Source organism: Synchiropus splendidus, chromosome 6, assembly GCF_027744825.2.
Source record: "Synchiropus splendidus isolate RoL2022-P1 chromosome 6, RoL_Sspl_1.0, whole genome shotgun sequence".
Lineage (NCBI taxonomy): Eukaryota > Metazoa > Chordata > Actinopteri > Syngnathiformes > Callionymidae > Synchiropus > Synchiropus splendidus.
In genome coordinates this window covers 22,985,784-23,007,500 of record NC_071339.1, presented here as the reverse complement: position 1 = coordinate 23,007,500, position 21,717 = coordinate 22,985,784, and the positions used below count along the sequence as shown (strand labels likewise).

Below are 21,717 nucleotides of genomic sequence, written 5' to 3'. Positions count from 1 at the left end.
AGAGCTGACCCTTCTCACCATGGTCATAGACTGTTTGTTCCACTTCCCTCTGGCAGGAGGCTACAGTCCATCCAGACCAGAACCTCCTGTCACAGGAAAAGCTTCTTCCCCTCGACCGTCAGACTGTTGAATTCGTGTTCAACCTTTGTTGTTTGTGGGTTATTTTATTTTTATTTATTTACTTTTGACAGCACTTTTCAAAGCACTTTCCTATCCCCCCACTGACCATGGCAATAAATTTGATTCTGATTCTGTATATAAGCTCTGTACGCCAGTCAAGGTGGCTTGACACAAACGAGAGGAAAAAACTGAAGCTTGAATCCAGGGGGAGTGGAACACTAATGTATGCTCCAGAAAATGAGATGCACAGGAAGAAAGTGAAAGCCAGCTGGCGCTCCATTCCACTGTCCCAAGGTACAAGGTTAAGCAGCGAGCAAATATTTGTGAAATCGAAGAAATTATTTTCTTCATCACTATTATTAATATTATAGCAAGGAGTCAGCAGGTAAAAAATACCCCATCATTTTGACATTTCAATCTTAATGTAGCATACCCACATAAGATACTGCAAAATCTGATACTTTTTTTTCTGGTTTCATTTTTCACCAAGTTCCTAGTAAAGGGGTGGCTACCATGACAACCAGAAAATTGCCTCGGGAGCAGCAACTTCAGTTGATTATTAAAAAAATAAAAATAAATAAATAATAAAAAACATCCACCTGGAATAAAATTTAAAACAGTTGGACATCAAAAATACCAAGCAGTCCAGAGAGTTTTCAGAAAACTTTTATTTATCAGTGCATGAACGGAACATCATGTCAAGGTCGTAGCCTATTATTGTCAATCCATTTTTAAATATTTTCCCTATTGTACATAAAAAAATAATGGAGCAATTTTCATATACCTCTTTTTTCCCCCTCTCCCCATGAAAGAGCGCTCAGCAAGTATTTATAAAGGTGCTGTACAATGTACAAACATTTACATCTACTTCTATAGAATGAAAAAAGATACCACGAGGATTGATTTGTTCTAATGAAGCAATGCAAGGCCACAGTATGAAAACTGAAAAATAGATAGAAAACAGTCAAAAAAAAATAAATAATACAGTGCAGGAGACAGACTGAAAACATACTGTTCTGGTTGTGGACCAGAGTGAACCGCCAGGACCTGATGGTCGGGGGTTGGATGTACTTGTTCAACCAACCAGCTATTGCACAGAAACCCACCAGGCTCACAGCGCATCTTTAGTCGAGATTATAACCCTGAAATCCCCAGCTATACAATCACAGTCAAAACCTCAGACCTGAGCCCCGTCACTGCCGCTCTGACCACTAATCACACATTTGCTACAAAACGGTTTTCCCTGAGATCTTCACAATCTCCAACCAACGTCAGTTTCAAAAGCAGGTACACAGAATGCTGCCAGATGTTCACCTTCTGGGGAGCCCAATTGAAAAAAATGCCTTAAGAATTGTATCTCCAAATCCCCAGGAAATTTACCTCACTAGAAATGAGTCTCTGGAAAGGTGTTTTACTCCTAAATTAAGGCCATGGAGGTAAAAAAAAATATGCTACAACAAAGTAAGTTTTGCTACGACTTTGTGTTTTTGGTTCTGTAATGCAAAACAAATTATTAAACAAACAAAAAAACAACAACATTTTTTATATCAATAAATCTTGAAATGTTATTTTGATTAATAAAGTGTAAACTATCCTTCTATGTTGACACAATTCCTAAGCAATACAATTACATCCTAGTTCTTCGTTCTCGTGTTTTTACTGAAACATATAAATAAAACATGCAATGATATTCTTAAATGTGTCAGTGGGTTTTGATATGAATTCATGTGTGTTCCATGCAGGACACAGGTGAGACTTTTTTTTTGACTGGATTAAAATGCGTATTGACCAACCGGTACACCGATACCTGTAGCAAGAGTTATTTTATTCACATGTTCCAACACAAAGTTGGAAAACTGTTATTGCATCACACAGACCGGGAGTCATTGCTTCTGCTCAGAAGGACCTGAAGTCAACGTTTAGAAAGTGTCTTTGGTCACAGTCACAAATAAATGTATGTTTTCCATGCTCAGGTTGACTCTACCAGTGAGCAAATAAAAATAAATCAACATGTCTTTATTGATACACTACTGTGTTCCAATCTGATATTGAAGTTCACGTGCTTGGCCTCACATATCTATTATCAACTACATACACTTGGAATTTGTTATTAAGGAATGACATTAAAAAGGGCCATTTGATTTCTCAGTAGTTTTTTTGTACTCACTTTTGTGACATTTTTTTTTTTTTTTTGTCAGATATACAGTAGATTTGCAAATCAAGGTACATATTTTGGCTTTATTTGAAGTTGACTAAAGCTATTCTGTTTTGGAAAATATTAGCACATTAACCCACAAGAACCTGGCAGAGTGTATAATAAAGCTTTGCCATCTAAGCCAGCCACGGCCAGTCACCCACCCTCCTCCACCACCAGTCACTGTTGCAAACCATCCCTGGTCACATCCATCCTCTTCAGGTCCTCACTTACTGCATCTGTGGACCTCATTGATATCTATAATTTGACCAGGACTCGTAGAGTTAAACAACTTCAGTCCAGTTTCTATGACGGCTCTCTGCATAAGAGATAGGTCCAGTTAGAAACCAATCAAAACTCCAAGTAGATCAAGTAACTACATCAGTTCTTTCAATACCAAAGTAGGCAGAACCCTGAGGGTCCTCCATAGTGAGTGGGGAAAAATGGCACAATAGGTCGCACACAGACCTCACAACAGCAATCCGCACTTCACCCGTTTGAAGAGATAAAACGATCTCAGTCTGCCAACTCTAAAGGACCTCATCAAAACACACATTCAGGGGGACGCTACATGGTGAATGGTGCTCCACTGACATCCCCGTTAGAATTAAGGTTTCGCTTGGGAACACAAGAGGAACACCAGATCGATACATGTGCATCTGAATCTCACATCCAAATAGCTTGACTCAGCACTCCCAATCTCTCCTTTGTTGAATGTGCCAGTGCTCATAAACAAAGTGGTGCATGACAGCTTTAGCACACCTTGGTTCTTATGGGTTAAATGTGGGCTGAATCTGCGTACCTGCTTTCCTACAGCAGCATCTCACCAAACCACCGATGGTACACTATAATATATATATTGTAATTTTTTCCCCCATTATGACTCCCCCAGACACATAAAGCAGGATTGTGATGAACACTAAATTAAAAGTAGTCTCCAGTGCACCAGGGACAAGACTCAAAACCTGCACAGCATTTTTTTTTTTTTACAAAATGCCACCTGGGTCTTAAACAGTGTTTAAAATTAATGAGAAGAACAACAGAAATAAAACTGGAAACGCATTGGTAGCCATATAACATCGCACATTAACTCATGGTCATTTTTTATGCTACAAGGGCAAATGCAGTGCAGTGGAATTCAATAGATATTCTTAATATGCAAAACCAGGACACATTCAAATATATGTACTTATATCGAGTATTTCATCACTATGAGACACGTTTTGAGCAATTTGGCAAACATTTGGTAAAGCGGTTTGCACATCACCTACACTACAAAGATCGGTGGGAACTCCTACCACGGAGGGGGGCGCAATAACATGGAATAGAACTTTGAAGTCTATCAAAAGTGTGGAATGGCTTTTACAGCTACATATACATATATCACCTTTATAAATTACACGTTTTTTCTTACCATACACATGGTAAACAAGATCTCAAACCACAAGTTTCTGGTCTTTTGAACGGTGGGTATGGAGGCGAATCATGTCTACAACTGCTGAACAGTCGACAGTCCTCTGTAAAGTCACTGTTGCTCGAAACCGAGAGACAATGGTTTAAATCTGTGAGGTGTCAAACACGTGCAAATAAAGAAATTAGATCCGCTGCATGCACTTGAGCAAACTGTATAAAAATGTCACGCTCCCCAACGATGACTTGAGAGCAAATCAAAAGAGTGGGACGATGGTCACGGGTGGTGTAAACTACAGGTGAAAGGCAGAGGCCCTTCTGGTCTTCTTTGCATATGGGTCATTGCATTGTAATGGGTGAGCTGATCAACAGGAGGCTCTGGAGATTGGCACGTATTCACATTTGAAAATGTCTGGCAAAGAAGGCCTCGAGCAAGGCATGCTGAAGTCCCACAAGCAGCGAAGAAGGCGGAGGGCAGCTGCTACAGGTACTTTCACAGAACTCCCAGGCCAAGGACCTTGTCGAAAACCTTTCTGAAAGGTTAGAAACTGGCACTGTGTTGCGCTTTCATGGAAGAACTAAGAGAACGATCTGCCGACTGTTAAATACACCATGGCACACCTCAGGCCATTTGATATTGTATCACAAAGGGTCACGAAAGACCTCTTCCTCCGAGAGGATCCTGGCTGAGCTGGGCACTTTCCAATCGCCGGGGCTAATAGGTCCCTTTGGGCTCTGCCTGGGTCCTGGAAAGCTGTTCATAGATGCCTTAAAGTCATCTCTGTGTTCTTTAGAGAAGAGGAAAGTGTCCATGGTTTCTCTCGGGGACACAATTGACCCTCTTTCATGTGACATGTCTTTCAAAGATAGCAAACTTCCCTGGTTTGTATTCCGGTCTTCTGTGGGCTTGCGTTTGCTCTTTGCATCTCCCCTCAGGTCATCCTTACTGAGACCGTTTTTAGAGAGGAGAAAACCGTTTTCCCCTGACTTTTTGGGGGAAACCACTGACCCTCTTTTATGAAACACATTTTGAAAAGATGACAAACTCTCTCTGCTTGTAGTCCTGTCCTCAGCAGCATTGTACTTGCTGTTTGGCTCTCGTTGGCCTGAGTCTTTGCCCAGACCTTTCGACTCACTTCGCCCTGTGTCCTTGCCATGTCCAGGCCTTGTCCTTATAGCGTTTGTGCCTATGTTGATCCCGGAACCATTGCTCTTTGTCCTCTGATAATCCAGGCTCTCCTTACTGTTTGACTCTGATTGTTGGCCTTTAGGTTCTCCCTGATGCTCAACAGGCTTAAGGGTAGAAGCCACATGATGTCCACTGCTGTGAGAAGACTTTCTACTGGTCAGAGTTTTCGTCTGAGGCGTCCCATTCCTGCTCAGAGTTGCTTCCGACGCCTGTCTCACAACCTTTTGGGAACTGTGTTTTTGCTCTTTGGCTTCAGGGAATGCCTCCACAGTTTTCTTTGGGCTGCTTAGCTCTCTAGTGTCTTTAATCGGCCTGATCCTTTTGTAGAAGGAGACATGATCGAGGGTAGCTGGAGAGACCCTTTCAGCTTCCTTGTCTCTCCACTCAGCACTCCCCTGCACTGAGCTTAAACCCCTGCTGCTCCTGGGCCATTGGCCTTGTGGGGACATGGAGTTCCAGCCGTGTGAGTGTTTCAGTTTGCTGGAGAAGGGGGAGGAGGTGAAGGTTGAAGCCCCGGTAGGATATGGAGAGGACATGGGCGACGTGTCAGAGAAAAACACCTCTCCAGGATAGCTCATGGGTGAAATGAGTTTTTGATCATGTTGACCTGTCAAAGAGGAGAGTATTAGTGCCACATGAGGATTAGTAGCGATAAGGGCTCCACACAACATACTGCAATTGTGCCAAAGGAAGGAAATGATGTGCAGGAAGACACCAAAATTACCAAGGTGTAAAGAGAAGGGGCCAGAAAAGTAGTGAAGATGTTAGTGCTGATGCTCAGTGTAGTAGCACATAGTAGAAGACGTCGTACTACCTGCACCAGGAAGAGCAAGAGAGCCAGAAGATAAGACAAGATTAGAAGCTTGGTAATAAAAAATGTACAGGAATGCAACAAGAATTTAAAGGGGTTAAATTCACATGAATTCACTTGCTATGACTGTTTTTGCACCCAGCAAGGACTCATTACACCTACAACCAGGCTCCATCTAGTGTTGACCACCAGGGGTCTTTGCCGTGGTGAGAGACATTGATGGATGCAAAGGAGTGGTAAGACATATGACCACAGCTGTGAATGCTAGTCATCATTTTGCTAGGGCTCTCAGAAGATGAAGAGAGTAAGTAATGCGTTCAGTGAAGGAGTTCTTGAAGTATCTTGAAGCGACACACTGACCGACGATCTTGACTACACATCCTCACTCCCAAGGTCAAATAGCGACTCTCGTCGAGTGACTTTTGCGTCCTATGTCGACGCAGAAGTCCGGCTCTGGGAGTGCGATGCGTCGAAGAAAGATGGTGGTCGGGGTTAGGGCTTAGATGAGACTCCTTTCACACAAAATGCTTCACACAGCTGTGCATTTCACAGTGACGGCACCACCAGTGAGAGGGGGAGCCACATGAGGTATTGTATACACCTAGTTACATCACAAGTAGTGTAGTGAAGAGAGCGTCTGATCTTGTCCCCACTGCCTGCTTTGAATGTCACACAGGAAAGTGGAGAACACCTTCATTCTACTGAAACACCTTCGCATCATTCTCCTGCCTACAGCGTCAACATAGGACACTAAAGTTACTTGACAAAAGTTTCTATTGACGATTTGGGAGTGAGAATGGGTTGGAATTGAAGACACTGTATTGGTTTGCAATGGCAAATCGCCACCACAGTCTTTCCCTCATCAATGTTATTGAAGAAACAACTCACCAAAACGAATAATCATGGCCTCACAATCTCTGCAGAATAAGCCTTTTATGTACCTCAACAACTGCCACTAAACAACTAAATGGCATCATAGATAAAGGCAAAGTTCATGATGATTTTCTTCCAGATATGGAGATACATAAAAGCTTGCAATGGATTTAGCATAAAAACACCCGTATTTCAACTGGAGGTATAGCACAACAAAATATAAACGAAAAAGGATTAAAAGATCTGAGGAGATTTATTGATCACAAAATGATGTCACTCATCGTGGATACTCACCACTATCCTGAGCAAGACCAGCGCCAGGTCTCAACAGCAGAACCACCTTGTTTCCGCCGGCCTGGATCAGCTCTATCGCACGTGTGTGAGAGATCCCACGTGCTGGCTCGCCGTTAATTTCCACAATCTCATCACCAACCTGAAATATTCGTTTAGGCATCAGAAGCAGAAACGTCAATTGGTGCTGGCAGGAGAATCAATTCAACAATGTTTATCCATCTGACTCGAGCTACATGGCCCGGAACGTACTTTACTTTGCACAATACTTTTGCACAAAAGCACTGCAGCAAACAAGCCATATTCTGTGTGGCTCATCCCCAGAGGTAATCTCTCTATTATTAGCGATGACACAACAATATAGACGAAGCATGAAAACACATCCTTCTGAATAAATCTAATCAGTGTTGACACTCAAAGTCATGCCCTGGAATCACAGTCTGGCGAGAAGCTGTCCTGCCAGTAGCTCCTGATCCCATGGCCTTCTCTGCTCTCATTATGATCATAATGGCAATTTTAATATCATAAGAGAGAACAGTTGTTTTCCTTCACAAACTCAGCCGGGGGCGACAAACACATATACGCTTGAATCCAGAGTGACTTCTCAACGCTCCACTGAATCCGTCGGCTCAGGAAAAACACAGAGAGGGCTTTTGAAAATAAAAAATAACTATGAGATTAGGTGTGTCTAAACACATGAGAAAATTGTTCCCAAACTAAATCACTCATAATTTCAAACTAATAAAGGCAAATCTTAGACAGTTCTTGGGCTTGATCACATGAAAAAAAAGTGTTGTGGAATTTCTATTTTTGCATTATTGTGCAAGTTATTATATATGAGCTCTGCGCCCGATATTATGCCAATAAGGAAGCCTTATGGTTGCCAAATGCGGAACGATTCCCAATTCCACAAGACGGGTGGCTCCCGAGCTAAAGTCATTCTTGGCTTCTATGTTGGACATTAGCAGTGTGCAAGTTGTATAATTCTAAAAAAAAAAGAAAAATGCAAGTGAAGTACACGCCAGTCTTGGCAAAAAAAAGTGCAAAAAGTAAAAATGAGTATAATATATAATAAAGTGCAAATGAGTACTGTAGCTACAATAGTAAATATAAACTGCTCCTGAGTTGTATAGCGCTTATGTAGCTCTTGAAATAGCAAATCCAGTGGACATGCTAACATTAGCCACCAGAGACTTGTTCGGGCCCGGTGGCTGGATCTGACTGACCTCCAGTCACCATCTCTGTTAACAACATCAATGAGCAAGTATTAGGACACTATCAACACAGCTCAGAACTGCAGAAGACAGCGTGTGTAATCCATCTCAGCACGCATCCTCAGCAGATGCCAACTGGAATTATACTTTCTGTCTTAGCGGATCCTTTCGGCACGTCAAAGATCTGATTTCAGTGATGCCATTTGCATAATAGCTTTCTAAACTGCATCCAACAATGTTGAGAGAAACACAATGAGCTTAGACGTTCGCCATGAGTGCAGTTTTTATTCATTTAAGCCCTTTTCCCTTCACTGTCGGATTGATGCTGCAGGCAGAGGCGGAAGATTTCTGTCATGTATCAAGTCCATCCACAAACAACCAAAAATAAAAGAAACTGAAAAATACAAATGAAAGGCTGAATGGTCAGAGGGGAATGAGTCGGAATTTCCACGAGAGGAAAATTCCAGAATTCAACCTATGCATGCATGTGTTGATGAGTCTTGCGTGGAGTCAAATTTCGCTATCCTCCTTCATCTACATCTACAGCCTCTTTATTTTCCAAAAATAGCTGGATAAATGATCAGGGGGAAATCGAGGATACAAACAATAACAGATGACACTTGTAGAAATGAATGTACAAAGTAAAACAAAGTGAGCACTCACATGGATCCTTCCATCCAGCTGGGCGGGTCCGTCCTCAGCCAGTCTCAGGATGTACAGACCCATGTTGTACTCGGTTCCCCCTCGCAGACTAAAGCCAAAGCCCCGGGGACTTCTGTCTAACTCCACTGTCAGACAGCCCTACACAGCAGTGAGACAGCTGGCAGTCATTATTACGTGCAGTCACATGCAGGAGAGTGACGACATGCAGCATCTCCCAGGTTATTGTTGGTTGTTATGGAAATCAGACAGACAATGACTTCAGTTTTGGGGGGGACTCACAGCCTCATTTGTACAGTGTGGCTGTGGTAGTTTGATATTTAAAAATGAGTGAGTTCAGTTATATATATACCATTCTACTTAGGGACATCCAAAAAGCTGACCAGTTGAGAACAATGATCCTGCACCACCAACAAAAACTTAAAAAAACAGATACGTACATAAATAACAAAAATGAATGAAAGAAATAAATAATGGAAAAAGTATATCTAGAATTAACATAAAACACCATGACACTCAAAAACGTCATGGCAAAATAAATTATGTAAACATAAAGCAAATACTTAATGTAGGAAAACAAAAAATCCCAAAACATAAAAATAAATAAAAATGAAGGAAGGAAATATACAGTACAGAGACTGAAACAAAGATATGTATTGCCACGTGTAATTAAACACAATCATCATAACTTTAATTTCGAGAGAAAAAGTAAAATTGCAAATCATAATAACAATAATAATAATAATTTAAAACTACATGCAAAAAAAGCATTGAAACAGTCATTTTGCACCATGAGGTATAATTCATTTAGTAATTAGTAATAATAATAATAATAATAATAATAATAATAATGGTGAGCAAATTCTTCTTTTGTCTTTTGTTGTTTGACTAGTAGAATATATAATGTGGGAATTAATATTTTACCTTTTATTTCATTATTAACTGAATCATTTCAAAGAACATATTTAGATTTTATGTGAATCTAAATATAATAAAAAGTTCCGTATTTATATCATATATTAACTTATTCAGGCTAATACTGACTTTGTGACTTGGCACAAGGGAACAAACAAATATCTCTTGGTTCACATAAGTTGCTCATTAAAATGTAATATTTTCTTTTTTCTGCCGTGAATGTATCATGTAAAGGACATAATGATTAGTTAAACCATTCTTTAGGCATTAAAAATGTTATGTGGATTGAAAACAAAACATTTTTCTCAATAAAAGATGAAAAGGTGTGAGAAATTAGAGTGAAGCATGATGTAAAAAAATGAAGGAAAGCGGTGAGATGGGCTAACCTGGTTGGGTCCAGTCACACACAGAGTGCCCTGCTGCTCCAGTGACAGTGTTTTGTGGTCAGACCAGGTGGATCCATCCCTCCTGTCCTCCAGGTCCAGGTTGTAGCTGCAACAAAGAAGATATATTCCTTCAATTACTCTGCGTGCAGCAGGCGGCGAGCTGGGGAAAGAATTATGTAAAACATGAAATTGAATTTACTGCTCAGTGTTCCCCGGGCGAGGGCTTATTTTTAATATTTGTGCACAATATTGGCTCATACGTTATGTAAAGCATTATGATTCCTGTTTATTGAATATCGCTTTTTTTTCTTTGAAAGCTGTTTCCGACCGAAGCAAATGCTGTCGGGAATATTCTATCTGGACCACAGCGTTTTGTATTCATCATAATGTTTCACAGAAGGCGACCAATCATTCTTTAGGCAGGACTGCTAGAATGGTGAAAGGCAATCAATATTTATGACGGCAAGTACAAATGCAACATTGGTGAAGCAGTGCAATTTTCGCATTGTTTTCGCTAAGTGTGTTGACAGAGGGGGCACCACCGGACTCCGTGACATGACCCATCAATCTGCACTGCAGTAAACTGCCATTCACCTTGATGCAAACTGTGCTGCCACTCAAAAATGAACGAAAAAATGAATTCATATGAAAAGATACCGTTCATCTTGCAGAGCGGACCTTTGTCCAATCACTCTGTGTTGAAGCGCTGGACTTTGTTTGGCCGAGCTGGCTCCAGAAGGTGGGCCCTTGTATTCTGGACAAAAAAAAAAAAAAAATGAATACATTTCTACATCTAAATACCCTTGGACAGATCCAGCTTCGAATCTCACCATCCTCAGGAACCACGGTGAGAGTGACAACATTGCCCGCCTCCTTGATCAGCTGAACAATGTCATTGTGAGAGAGCTCTATGATGGAGCGTCCATTGACCGCAGAAATGCGATCGCCGACGTGCAGCAGTCCGCAGCGGTCAGTGGGGCTGCCCTCGATGATGCGTCCGATTTTGTGAGGAATTACTGCCGGGTGAAAAAAAAACCAAACATCTGATTAAAGTAGTGTCTTGCTGTTGTTAGTGCCTCTACTGTTGCTGTGCATTATGGGATCCTTATTATATATGATGGGAAAAACGGAAGGAAATTATGTCATTTATGTCATGTGCAGTTTAGAATTATATTGCGAGTCAGATGTGACCTACAACAAAAAATTCCAAAATATTTGAGAATTATTTCAGCCTGTGAGCTCCATAATAAATCATCACAATGATTTTAGCCTATGATTTAATGTGAGGCCAATATTCAACATTCTATCCACACAACTGAAGACATGGCTTCCTTACTTGACTGTAAGTTCAGCTATTATTGCACCTAAAATACTTTGGGGTCTCACCTCCATGTGGGGGTTTGCTTTTTGAAGTCAGGATGACGAAGCCGAAGCCCTCGCTGTCCTTGCGGTGGAGCGTAATATCAAAAGACTCATGGTCCAGAGCGCTCGGCATCGGGAGGCGAGGTAGTTTTGGAGAGCCATTAACCAGCACTGGCGTCATATCCAGAGCCTCGTCTTCCATCATATCTGGGGCAGTGATAGACATCAACTGGGCTTTACCGACGTAAACTAAATCGCTTTCACCATCTACAGTAGTTCAACAGCATAAGCTCTTCACCTCTGTAGATGACCTTCCTTCGCACAGTCAGCATGACTTGACCGTTACGGGCCGCATTGGTCATCAGGTCCAGAACCTGCTTGTGTGAACGACCCTTGACCATGACTCCGTCGATACCAATGAGCTCGTCTCCCGCTCTCAGACGTCCGTCTTTCTCTGCTGCCCCGTTGGGAACAATTGCCCCGATGTAGACCTGCGGGAAGACATTCTGAGAGAACACAGGAGAACTGTGAGATCTATATTTAAATATGACTTGGTGCACTTTATTTCAGACATGTCCAGCGTCGACAGATTTTTTGCTAAAGAAGGGGACGTCACTTGCTTGGCAACATCGCTCCTTCCAGCTATGTCCAGAGGACCCCTGACCTCACTGGTAGTTTTCCTAACTGAAGTTCACCATTCATCAACAAGTTAGATTGTCAAAAGGTGTTCACTTGTGTTGCTCTGTACTCACCGGCTGCTGTGGACCTTCTCCTCCCAGGACCCTGAAGCCAAATCCAGTCTCGATGTCCCGTTTAAGAAAAACGTCTATGTCCTTGGTGTGAGGCTCTGCAGACATTTAACAATGGATAAATGACCAACTGACAAACACGACACGTGAATTAGGTGAAACTTTAGAATCTCACGTCTGCTCTCTAACAGCGCTTTAGACTTCAGGTACAGCTCGGTGGCGTCCCGCTTTGGGGACTCCACAGACCTCAGGGTGCTCGTGTTTGAATGGTAGGGAAGGGCCTGAATTGCAGAGTCAGCAATTCCATCCAAAGTCTCCGTGCTGGCTGTCATTTCCTGTCGCTGCAGACAAATAATAAATCATTAATTTCTAACTGTTTTCGTAGCTTGTCATCCTTCGCCATGGGTTCGAACCTTACTTCCACGACATGCTAATTTATCCTGGTGATATACAGTATGGACAAAATCATTTTATAGCACTACAATGACTTTTTGCAATGAAACAACTATTTTCAACAACTACTGTTATCATAAACACCAAATGTTTTTTTCCCCTTTGAATTATTTTTATTATGCTGTCTTTTTATGAAACATCAGTAAGGGATTTTAAACTCTCACACGCCCTCCAAAAAAAGTGCTTGACATATAAAGGAATTTAATTTTCAAATTCCTATACAGCAACAGGGTATTGTATATTCATTTGCTACAACCGAAAAGACATTTTCAATAATGTAAATAAAAACAACAAAAAATAAAAAAGAGAACACCATCATAACAACAGTAATGACTGAAAAGTACAATATGAAAACTAAGTGAATGTCATCTTGCACCTGCCCTGTGACGCGAGGCTATTCCAAAATAAGTCAGATTTCCTACGGTTAATTCAACATTCTCGCTTCCACTCCAAGACCCTTGAACAGCGCGAGCCCTTCACGTTGTCTCTGGGGAAATGTATTTGTGCTTTGACGTGACAGAGTCTCTTATTCACCCGACATTTTTTTCGTCCCTAACTGTTGTTTCAAAGGCTGGCTGTGGAATCTAAATGACTTTCCTGACAAGGCGACACCTCTTTTCCCTCAGCGATGGACGACTTCTCAATCTAAAGCCCTCGTATTAATAACAGCCGCATATCTGAAGAGGCTCATCCACGCTCCATTACCACGGGGATCCCAAGACAATAGTCTTACCAGAATGAATGCAGAGAGAAAGTAATTAAGAGCGTTTCTCAGAACAAACACAAGGGCTCGCTCAGAAACATCATCAATATTCAAATTTATTGCGATCACTTAACTTGGGTTGCGGGGAACAGGAAAGGACATAAAGCTTGGTAATTAAATTGCAAGTGATTCCTCATGAGAGATGCGATCGTGAGGAATCAAGAAAAAGGAATGTTGGTACTCACAGGCTTCAGACTCTTCACTGGGGATGTTTGACCTGCAGAGAGAAAGACATGAGTACACAACCACCAGATGGCACTGTGTTGCTGTGAACACACTCCAACAAGCCTATCTCAAGTTGCTCCATTAGAGAAGCCAAGGCTGCTTCATGATAGATGTGGAATATAAAGCTTCTACATGTGCCAGAGCATGTTTGAAGTGCATTTCTACAGCTCACGAATGGGAAAGAGCATTATGACCAGAGCTTTGTGCACTTCATGCATGTAATTCAATGACCTATCTCCCCCCACTGGATGTACAGTCCACCCACGCTGCCCATCTACTGCGCTTCCCAACAGATTCCCTCTCTCAGCGCTTTCCACCAATCCGCACATTAGCTGGATTATCAAACAGCTCTGTGGAGCTGGAGCCCTGTGGGGCCTGGACGAACAGTGGGCCAGATGATGGGTTAATGGACCTTGATGTGAGAGAGAGAGTGAGTGGCCACAATATTTCACTTCACTTTGTATTTTTGGAATCTTCGAGGACTCGACAGATAGGAGGACATTTGCTTATGAGCATTTCAGAGGAATTGAATACAGGATGAACCATAGGTGAGGCTGGTTTCAGAGATGTAGCATAGCACAATGCTAAATTAATAACCATTTCACTCATTCAGTGTTAATGGTGATGTCTAAATGTATGCACAAGCCCCGCCCATCAGAACACTTTTTCACATTTTCCGGGTGGAGAAATCTCGCCCCCTCTGCTGTGATTGGTCATGTATAACAATTCAACCCGCCTCGGCCACGCCCCAAACTGTTGCTCTTTAACGTGCAACATTATTTCGACGCTGTGTAATGCGTACAGTGTGTGAGCGTTACTAACATGTAACGGAATATGTGTGAGGGCACCTTAAGTTTCTATGCATCAAGACTCAACCCTTAAACAGGCGACACACATAAGGACTTCTAACCATATATTTTACTGGGCCCACACATTATATAAAAAAATCTGCCGTTGACTGTCTTGTCTGTGGTGCGTCGAGATAAGCTCAGCACACCACACCACAAGTACCAAGATCTAGTCCCACCAGTCCAAGACAGAAACCTTGCGTGATTATGTGATGGAGAAATGGAGAAATGGAAAACACACTGGAAAACATGGAAGTGGACAGGGTGATGGTGGTCAACAGAAAAATCGTGACCTCACCAGGTGAAGGTGGCGGCAGATGGGAGAGAGATTTAGCTCTGAGGATTAAAATCGTGTTTTTATTGTAAACCAATCATGTTTCAAAATCTCCCTCGCTGAGGCGGTTCGCTTCTTCACTCCTACTTCTTCACTTTTTCCTGACCGTTTTTGGAACCAATTAGCAGCACTCTTAACACATCACAAGATTATATTGCAGAATAGAGAGAAGCTAATCGGGCATCCGACCCTAAACTGGAGCAAAAACAGCCAGATTGTTGTCGCGTGTGTAGCCAGCTTCGGAGTCAACAGTTAAAGAGTGCTAGCGCTAACACTGTCCAGCAGACGGCACAGACGGACTCTGGGGCGAGCGAAGAGCAGATAGTAATGTAGTCGCAGCAGCATTAGGGAGGAGAACCCTCTGGACCCTTCCAAAGATATTTCACCACCGCTGTTTAACGGGTTACATACATGGAGGCATGCTTGAACACTCTAAGCTGCGCTGGTGATCAAAGCCCAACCAGAGTTCAGTGTGTCCCCGGGGCTGTTTAAGATGGATTCTTGAGACATTTGAAGACGACCATCTCACTCCTCAGAATCAAACAGCCTTATGTAATTCTCACTCAGGCTTGCAACAGACTGCATCATGCCTCTCTGGGAGTCGTCACAAATAGGGCTGGGGAAGCACAGTCAGGGTGAATCGTGTGAGGACGGATTAGCCAGATCATTTGCGGCCGCCTCAGAGGCGCAGGAGATGATCAGACACAGGGGTTCCACTCAGGCTGGTCACAGAATGCCAGCCTCTTCTGTCAGCGTTGGAATGTTTTAGAAATTATTGTAACACAATCCAACAAAGTCTCAAGTTTTCTAGTGGTTAGCACTCTTGCCTTGCAGCAAGAAGGTTGCGGGGTTGATTCCCGGCTTTTCGCCGGGTACTCCGGTTTGCTCCCACATCCCAAAGACTTGCCCACTAGGTTAATTAGACACTCTAAATTTGTGTGTGTGTGAATGGCGTGTGTGCCCTGCAATGGAGTGGCAACCTGTCCAGGGTGTATTCCTGCCTCTCGCCCAATGACGACTGGGATAGGCTCCAGCACTCCCCACAACCCTGAACAGGACTAAGCGCTTGTTAACTGATGATGGATGGATGGATGTATGTGGTGCACTTGTTTGACAGAGAACTTTGGCATCAAAACATTGTGTTACCTCCGCGCAGCACCAGCACATTGACCTCACTGCCCACTGGTAGATCCTTAAGGATGTCCACCACTTGGGCATGACTCAGCGCTTGGACATTCTGTCTGTTGATCTCTTTGATGACGTCTCCTTTCTGAAGGCCGTGGCACCACTGGGCATCCAGGATCATCTTCACCTTTTGGCCCAGCGGGCAGTCAGCGATGGCGAACCCAAATCCACCAGGCCCTTTGACGAGCGGGACGCTCACAAGCTCTGGCTGCAACATCCCAGTGGCCACGTCCACGCGGTCACCCTGCCGTCCGTTGGGCATGGCAGCGACCACTGGCCGTCCGTTGGCGTCTGTTGTGACGTAATGAAGCTCCTGTGAAGATCCATGCAGGACGTCCCCTTTGACAAGCAGCGGCTGCCCATTAATAAGGGGCACAGCAGTTACCACCTCACCACCGTGCAGAGGGGGCTGGCCCTGCGTCGCAGGCGGGAGGGGAGGAGGAGGGAGGGGATCGTCGCTGTCCAGATCCACATCTGGCGGGAGCGGATAGCCTCTGCATAGAACCATATCCACATACTGGTTAATGGGAATAGACTGGAACATCTGCACCACTTGAGGGTGGGTCTTCCCGAGCACACACATCCCATTAATCTCCACGATCACGTCACCTGAACAAAAGGAGAAAAAAGAGAGAGAGAGAGAGGTTGTGTTTATTCTCCTGAATCCAGATAGCACTTCAGCACTTTCTCTTCTGCTGTCAGGTGGAACTTCTCCTCTACAACGTTCCTCACGGGTGCTTTCATTCATATCACAGCTCAGTATCTCCTCTGGTGCTCGATGCTCACTGTTGCGTTCACTTCATTCCTGTCCCACCTTTTCTTCTTCTTCTGTGGAAACCAGCTAAATGTCAAGTCAGCCGTGAGCCGAAATCTGACGAACTCAGCATGTGTGTGTCTGGCACTCAATTTGACTGTTTTTACATTTTCTGAACTATTTCCTTAAATTCAAGGTGGAGGTCACTTCTTTACTCCTGCCATACACATTAGACTTCACTAATCTAAAAAGGACTGACTCGGTCGAAAACTGACTGGTCCTTTCTTCTTGCACCTCAAATCAGTCCAGTTGCAGTAACAAGACAATATGTAACATTTCAGCAGAGCTTTATGCTGACCTGACGCCATCTTGTTGTCTTGGGCGGCAGGTCCGTCGCTCAACACATTCTTCACTTGCAAGAATTCATCTGTGCGATCTCCTCCGATGATGGTGAAGCCGAATCCCTGTGAGCTCTTCTTCAGTGCCGTGTGGTACATCTCACCCTTCAGCTGGTTTGGGTCTGCAGTGAAGCCAAACGCAGCACTTTTACCTGTGAACGGAATTTAAAACCTCAGTGACAAACATCAGACGTGACCCCGTCCGGACCATCGTTGCACCTCCATCTGAACCTCAAGCCACGCCGAGCTCCTTGGTGAAAAGGAGACACCATCTTAACATTAGTAACTTGGTTCCTCACCTTTTCACTTGTAACATCTAAAGGACCTGGACATAGTGATGGACATACAGATGTCTGCTGGAGCTAATTGCATTCTGGGCATCATTAACTGGAATTATACAGATAACGTAAGAGTATCTGGTCAAAGTGTGGTTTGGCAGTTTTACCATCGATCTCATCACCTGAACTGGACCAAAGAACCATCTGTACACACATTACACACACATGCACGTGTTTTCATGTATTGTTGGGACATTTCTTTGCTCTGCTCCTTTATCACGTGGGCTCCATCAGATGAAACCAGAAGAACTGCAAAAATGGAATTTCCAGAGCACCAACCCACCTCTGACAGGCACAAAAATGCTGAGCCAGACAACATCAGTGAGGTGCGACCAAACGCGTCTTCGAGTACAAGACTGAACCTCGCTGTATGATAACAGACCTCAACGGCAAGGACTGCTATCATACAGCGAGACAGCAAGGACTTTTCCAGAACAGACTGGGATTTGCCTCTGGTAGGATTGACTGATTTCTCAGCACAAGTTTGAGTCACATCACATTGCAACCAATACAGAGAAAACAGGACTTGAAAAAGTCTTTCGTAGAAGGACCACCAGTGTGCTTACAGATAAGCAACTATTGGGGTCACACAGAATTAAAGCGAGCTGAACTCTTATCAGCCATAATAACTGTGATATCACGACTACACATCACGGACACGCAGTAATTTCATCACTGCCTGCTGTTTTCTGCAGCAGAGGAACTGAGAATGACTCAGCAGAAAATAACAGCTTCATTTCTAAACAGTGATTTTCCATTTGTAGTGACCTTCTGTCTTTTAATAACTACTGACTGGGTAAAGGTTTTCAGTATGCTGTTGCTGCACATTTAAATCACCTTCGTGTAAAATACTGAATGGACTATTAAGAGGGAAATTACATAGATTTTCTCAATAAGATCACACACTCAAGTGTGATTAAAATCTGAATTAAGAAGAACGGAATGATTTTTATTCAGTCACAGAATGAAAGGGAATGAATTATAGTAAAAAATGGCCGTCTAACCAAGTACATGAAGTGCTGCCCATTCACGCTGAATTTTAGCCAATGAAACGCTTTACAGTGCAGTTACACAACCTTCCTATCTCCAACTCTCCTTCTGTCTCTGGCAGCTTCTGTGCCAGGCTCCGGCCGTGCTATCCAACACTTTCAGCAGTTATCCGAAGTGAGTGAGTGTAACTTATCGCAGCGGCACGGACACCAGATGTCCACCCGACCGCATGGATCAAGCAAAGCTCATTTCTAAGTTTCAGAAGTTCTAGGAGTGTTTTTGAGCCGTCTTGTAAAAAAGAGGAAGGTGCTGATGAAAACGGAAAGGTTGGAGCTCGACCAATCAGCTGTGATCGTCCCCTACTCGACTCCCCACTCCTATGATCACAATTGAACCAGCTCACTTATGAGTCACGCAAAACGGTGCTTGCATTGTGTTGAAGATCGGGTCTTTTCTGCAGTTGTGTCGTTGTCCCCTTGCCTGTCCCAAAAAGCATGTGGAGTCCACTTCTGCTCTCACACCAAAAAAACATTTACCCTGCTGAGCTAACAACACCAAAAACCAAAAGTTTGCCTGAGCTAAAGTTAGCCGTCACATGCATAATGACATGCACAGCACGAGCAGTGACACGTCTGAAGTGTTTTGAAAACTGCACTGGCCACACGCCTATGGACAATTCAGTGTGGTCAATTACCCTGTGGGAGGAGTTTTACAGCCACTGCTGTGATACTGTAATAGATCCAGGAACCTTCCTGCTGCGAGGTTGAGGTGCTAACCACCCTGCACCCTGAAGACAATAATCACTTTAAGCTCAAAGCAGCCCATAATAATCACACTGTGATTTCGCCTGAGGTGTAACTGCTAACTAGTTTTGGGGATTTCATCAATGCAGCGTGTCAGCACACGAGGTTGTGCATTCATGAGCCAGCAGACAGTCCTCAGTCACCTGTGCGCGGACAGGACGGATCATGTCGGCTTCTGTTTAAACACGTTTACACTCTTGCAACACACCAATAGAGAATCTGGACTTTCTCTCCCCGCTCGGTCGCGCAGGCAGATCTGGCACGAAAAACAAGACATTGATTTCCCAGTAAATTGCAGAAGAGAGAATAAAAGGCATGAATGATTCGTTTTCATCATTTCCACATTGAGTTAATGCCTGCAGCTTCTCCAAGATTTCCATCACATTCAGAGTAGAGATATCAATGTTTGGATTGAAAAACGGAATCAGATGAAATTAAAGTAAAACTAATTGATGACCACAGTCAACTAGGCACATACACACCTTGCCACACTCGATACCACCTTCCTCAGAACCCAATCCACCCAAAAAAACCCATGGTCAAACCCAAGGCCCGGGGGCCAATTCTGATGCGCCAAGCCAAGCCAAGCTTGTTTTTCATTCATTATGCGCTCAACTAACTTCACAACTAACTAACATCTAGTTGACACCTATCCATTCGTCCGCTCCATCTGCTTCACCTCTGGGCATCCATCTTTCATCCATCATTCCATCCATCCAATATTTGACTGCAACTGCTGGTTCCACTAGAAGAGTTACAGGATGGAATCCCAGCCTGCCACTGTGCTTCTTTGCATGGTGCCAGGGAAACACCAGTACGACCTCGACTGAGGAGTGGCAGGACACAGAAGTCTATTTGTCGACTGCAGTATTCACAAGAGAAATCAATGGGCTCATTTTAATATGACTGAGTACAGGGAATGTTGCTGAGACTACCATTATTTTCAGTGTCACCAGTGTTTGGAAATAAAAAGCGGCTCACTCACCTTGAGAAGATGCGGCAGCAGCTTGCTGAATGGCAGCAGTTTCCTGGTTGAGTCTCTTTTTTGCTTCCAGCACTGGGTTCTCAAACTGGGTTTTCTGGTTGATGTGGCTGCAATATGGACAAAATAATAATAAAAAAAAAATTAAACCCAGGAGCTAAATACTTAGGCTGAACCTAGGTCAAATTCATATTACGGACAAATAGGCCACACCTTTAAGTACAGATAAGCGCTAGTCTGAGACTGCTTTGCAAGCTCTCCTTGGATGTGTTGAGTGTTTTGAGTGGTCAACCAACACTGCAATCGAATTATAAAGCATTGTTGGGCACTTTTTCCAAAATATTTTTTTACATCAATATCGACTGCACAGCTCACTGCATGACAATTTTGTGCTACAAAGCTAAAAAAAAGTGAATCAATGATCATGATTTTCACAGCCAGCTCCTTGACAATGAAATATCACTGCTGTGATATTTCATTACTGTAAACACTGACTTGTTTTCCCAGTATAGAAGCTAATGGCTCGCAGCCATTACATGCACAAGGAAATCAGCTCCCCTTCCTCAGGTACGCCGGTAACATTCTGTTCCTCTGAAAGAGAGTAAACTGCCTGTTGTCCCTCTGGCAAACATACACAGACTGCTGTTTCGTAGTAGAACTTGTTCCAAGCAAAATCCCTGGCAGCTCCAGCGACTCTCCACCTCTGAGTTCCGCTTTCATCTTAGTCCCCTTGCAGCAAAATTTCTGCAGTCTGACCATTAAAAAAACACAATCCCATTTTCTTCTCATCACAACAGATTGCTACCTCTCCCTCCAGCTCTGCTGTACGTCTTCTCGTCCAACGCTCCACCTAGTTTCTCTACAGTGGCTGACGCCTGGGGACACTTTGCATTACAACAAATGTGCCTACAATTAGTTCCTCCCCAATTCTGCAGGCATTTTTGCAAACTACGAGCTGGACACTTTCTGCTTTCTACGAAAGAAAAAAGAGGCAAGCACAACCAATGCAGTCAATCCGATGAAGATAATCATGGTGAAGATTTCTGTCTGATTTCATTTATTATATTGAAATTCAGGGATGTCACTTCAAAAATAATAAGACTGCAAAACATGTGTCTATGTGATTTAAGCAGCAGGCAAGATAATGTTTGATCAAAGGAAGAGGATTTGTTTGGACAAAAATGGTAATTCATCTCGCGGGATGCTTGACCTCTGATGTATTTACATTTAATTGTTTTACATTTTTTGAAAAATGTTCTCACAGTTCAATCATTCTGACCAGCTTTAATTACACTGAATTGCTTCCACAGAAAATTTGGATTCTTCCATTTTCATTTGGATATTTAAATAACTCTTTTCTGCTTTCATTGAATACATCTTAATTCACTTTATGTCCTTCCTTTTCTCTGTTCCAACATCTCTTCATTGACTTTATTTAGGTCATTAAATTGCGTGCGAATCTCATCATTT

At 43.1% G+C, this 21,717-nt stretch overlaps 1 protein-coding gene across 3 annotated transcripts in view; it reads right to left on the bottom strand.

Annotated features, from left to right (window-relative positions):
• Window positions 1-798: 798 nt before the first annotated feature.
• LOC128760602 (membrane-associated guanylate kinase, WW and PDZ domain-containing protein 3) overlaps window positions 799-21,717 on the bottom strand; it is a 151,845-nt gene continuing 130,926 nt past the window's right edge. Inside the window, exons 8-22 of one of the 3 annotated variants that reach the window (XM_053868120.1) lie at window positions 20,251-20,357; window positions 17,095-17,286; window positions 15,944-16,591; window positions 13,576-13,607; window positions 12,350-12,515; window positions 12,178-12,272; window positions 11,724-11,931; window positions 11,450-11,632; window positions 10,894-11,079; window positions 10,721-10,817; window positions 10,064-10,169; window positions 8,766-8,903; window positions 6,892-7,030; window positions 5,638-5,727; window positions 5,371-5,520 (exon numbers count right to left, since the gene is read on the bottom strand). In XM_053868120.1, coding sequence (XP_053724095.1) covers window positions 5,678-5,727; window positions 6,892-7,030; window positions 8,766-8,903; window positions 10,064-10,169; window positions 10,721-10,817; window positions 10,894-11,079; window positions 11,450-11,632; window positions 11,724-11,931; window positions 12,178-12,272; window positions 12,350-12,515; window positions 13,576-13,607; window positions 15,944-16,591; window positions 17,095-17,286; window positions 20,251-20,357 — 2,347 coding nt within the window. In that variant the 3' untranslated portion in view covers window positions 5,371-5,520; window positions 5,638-5,677. Of the gene's footprint in view, window positions 5,521-5,637; window positions 5,728-6,891; window positions 7,031-8,765; window positions 8,904-10,063; window positions 10,170-10,720; window positions 10,818-10,893; window positions 11,080-11,449; window positions 11,633-11,723; window positions 11,932-12,177; window positions 12,273-12,349; window positions 12,516-13,575; window positions 13,608-15,943; window positions 16,592-17,094; window positions 17,287-20,250; window positions 20,358-21,717 lie in introns of all 3 variants that reach the window. The other 2 variants (XM_053868118.1, XM_053868119.1) reach the window with 2 other exon arrangements.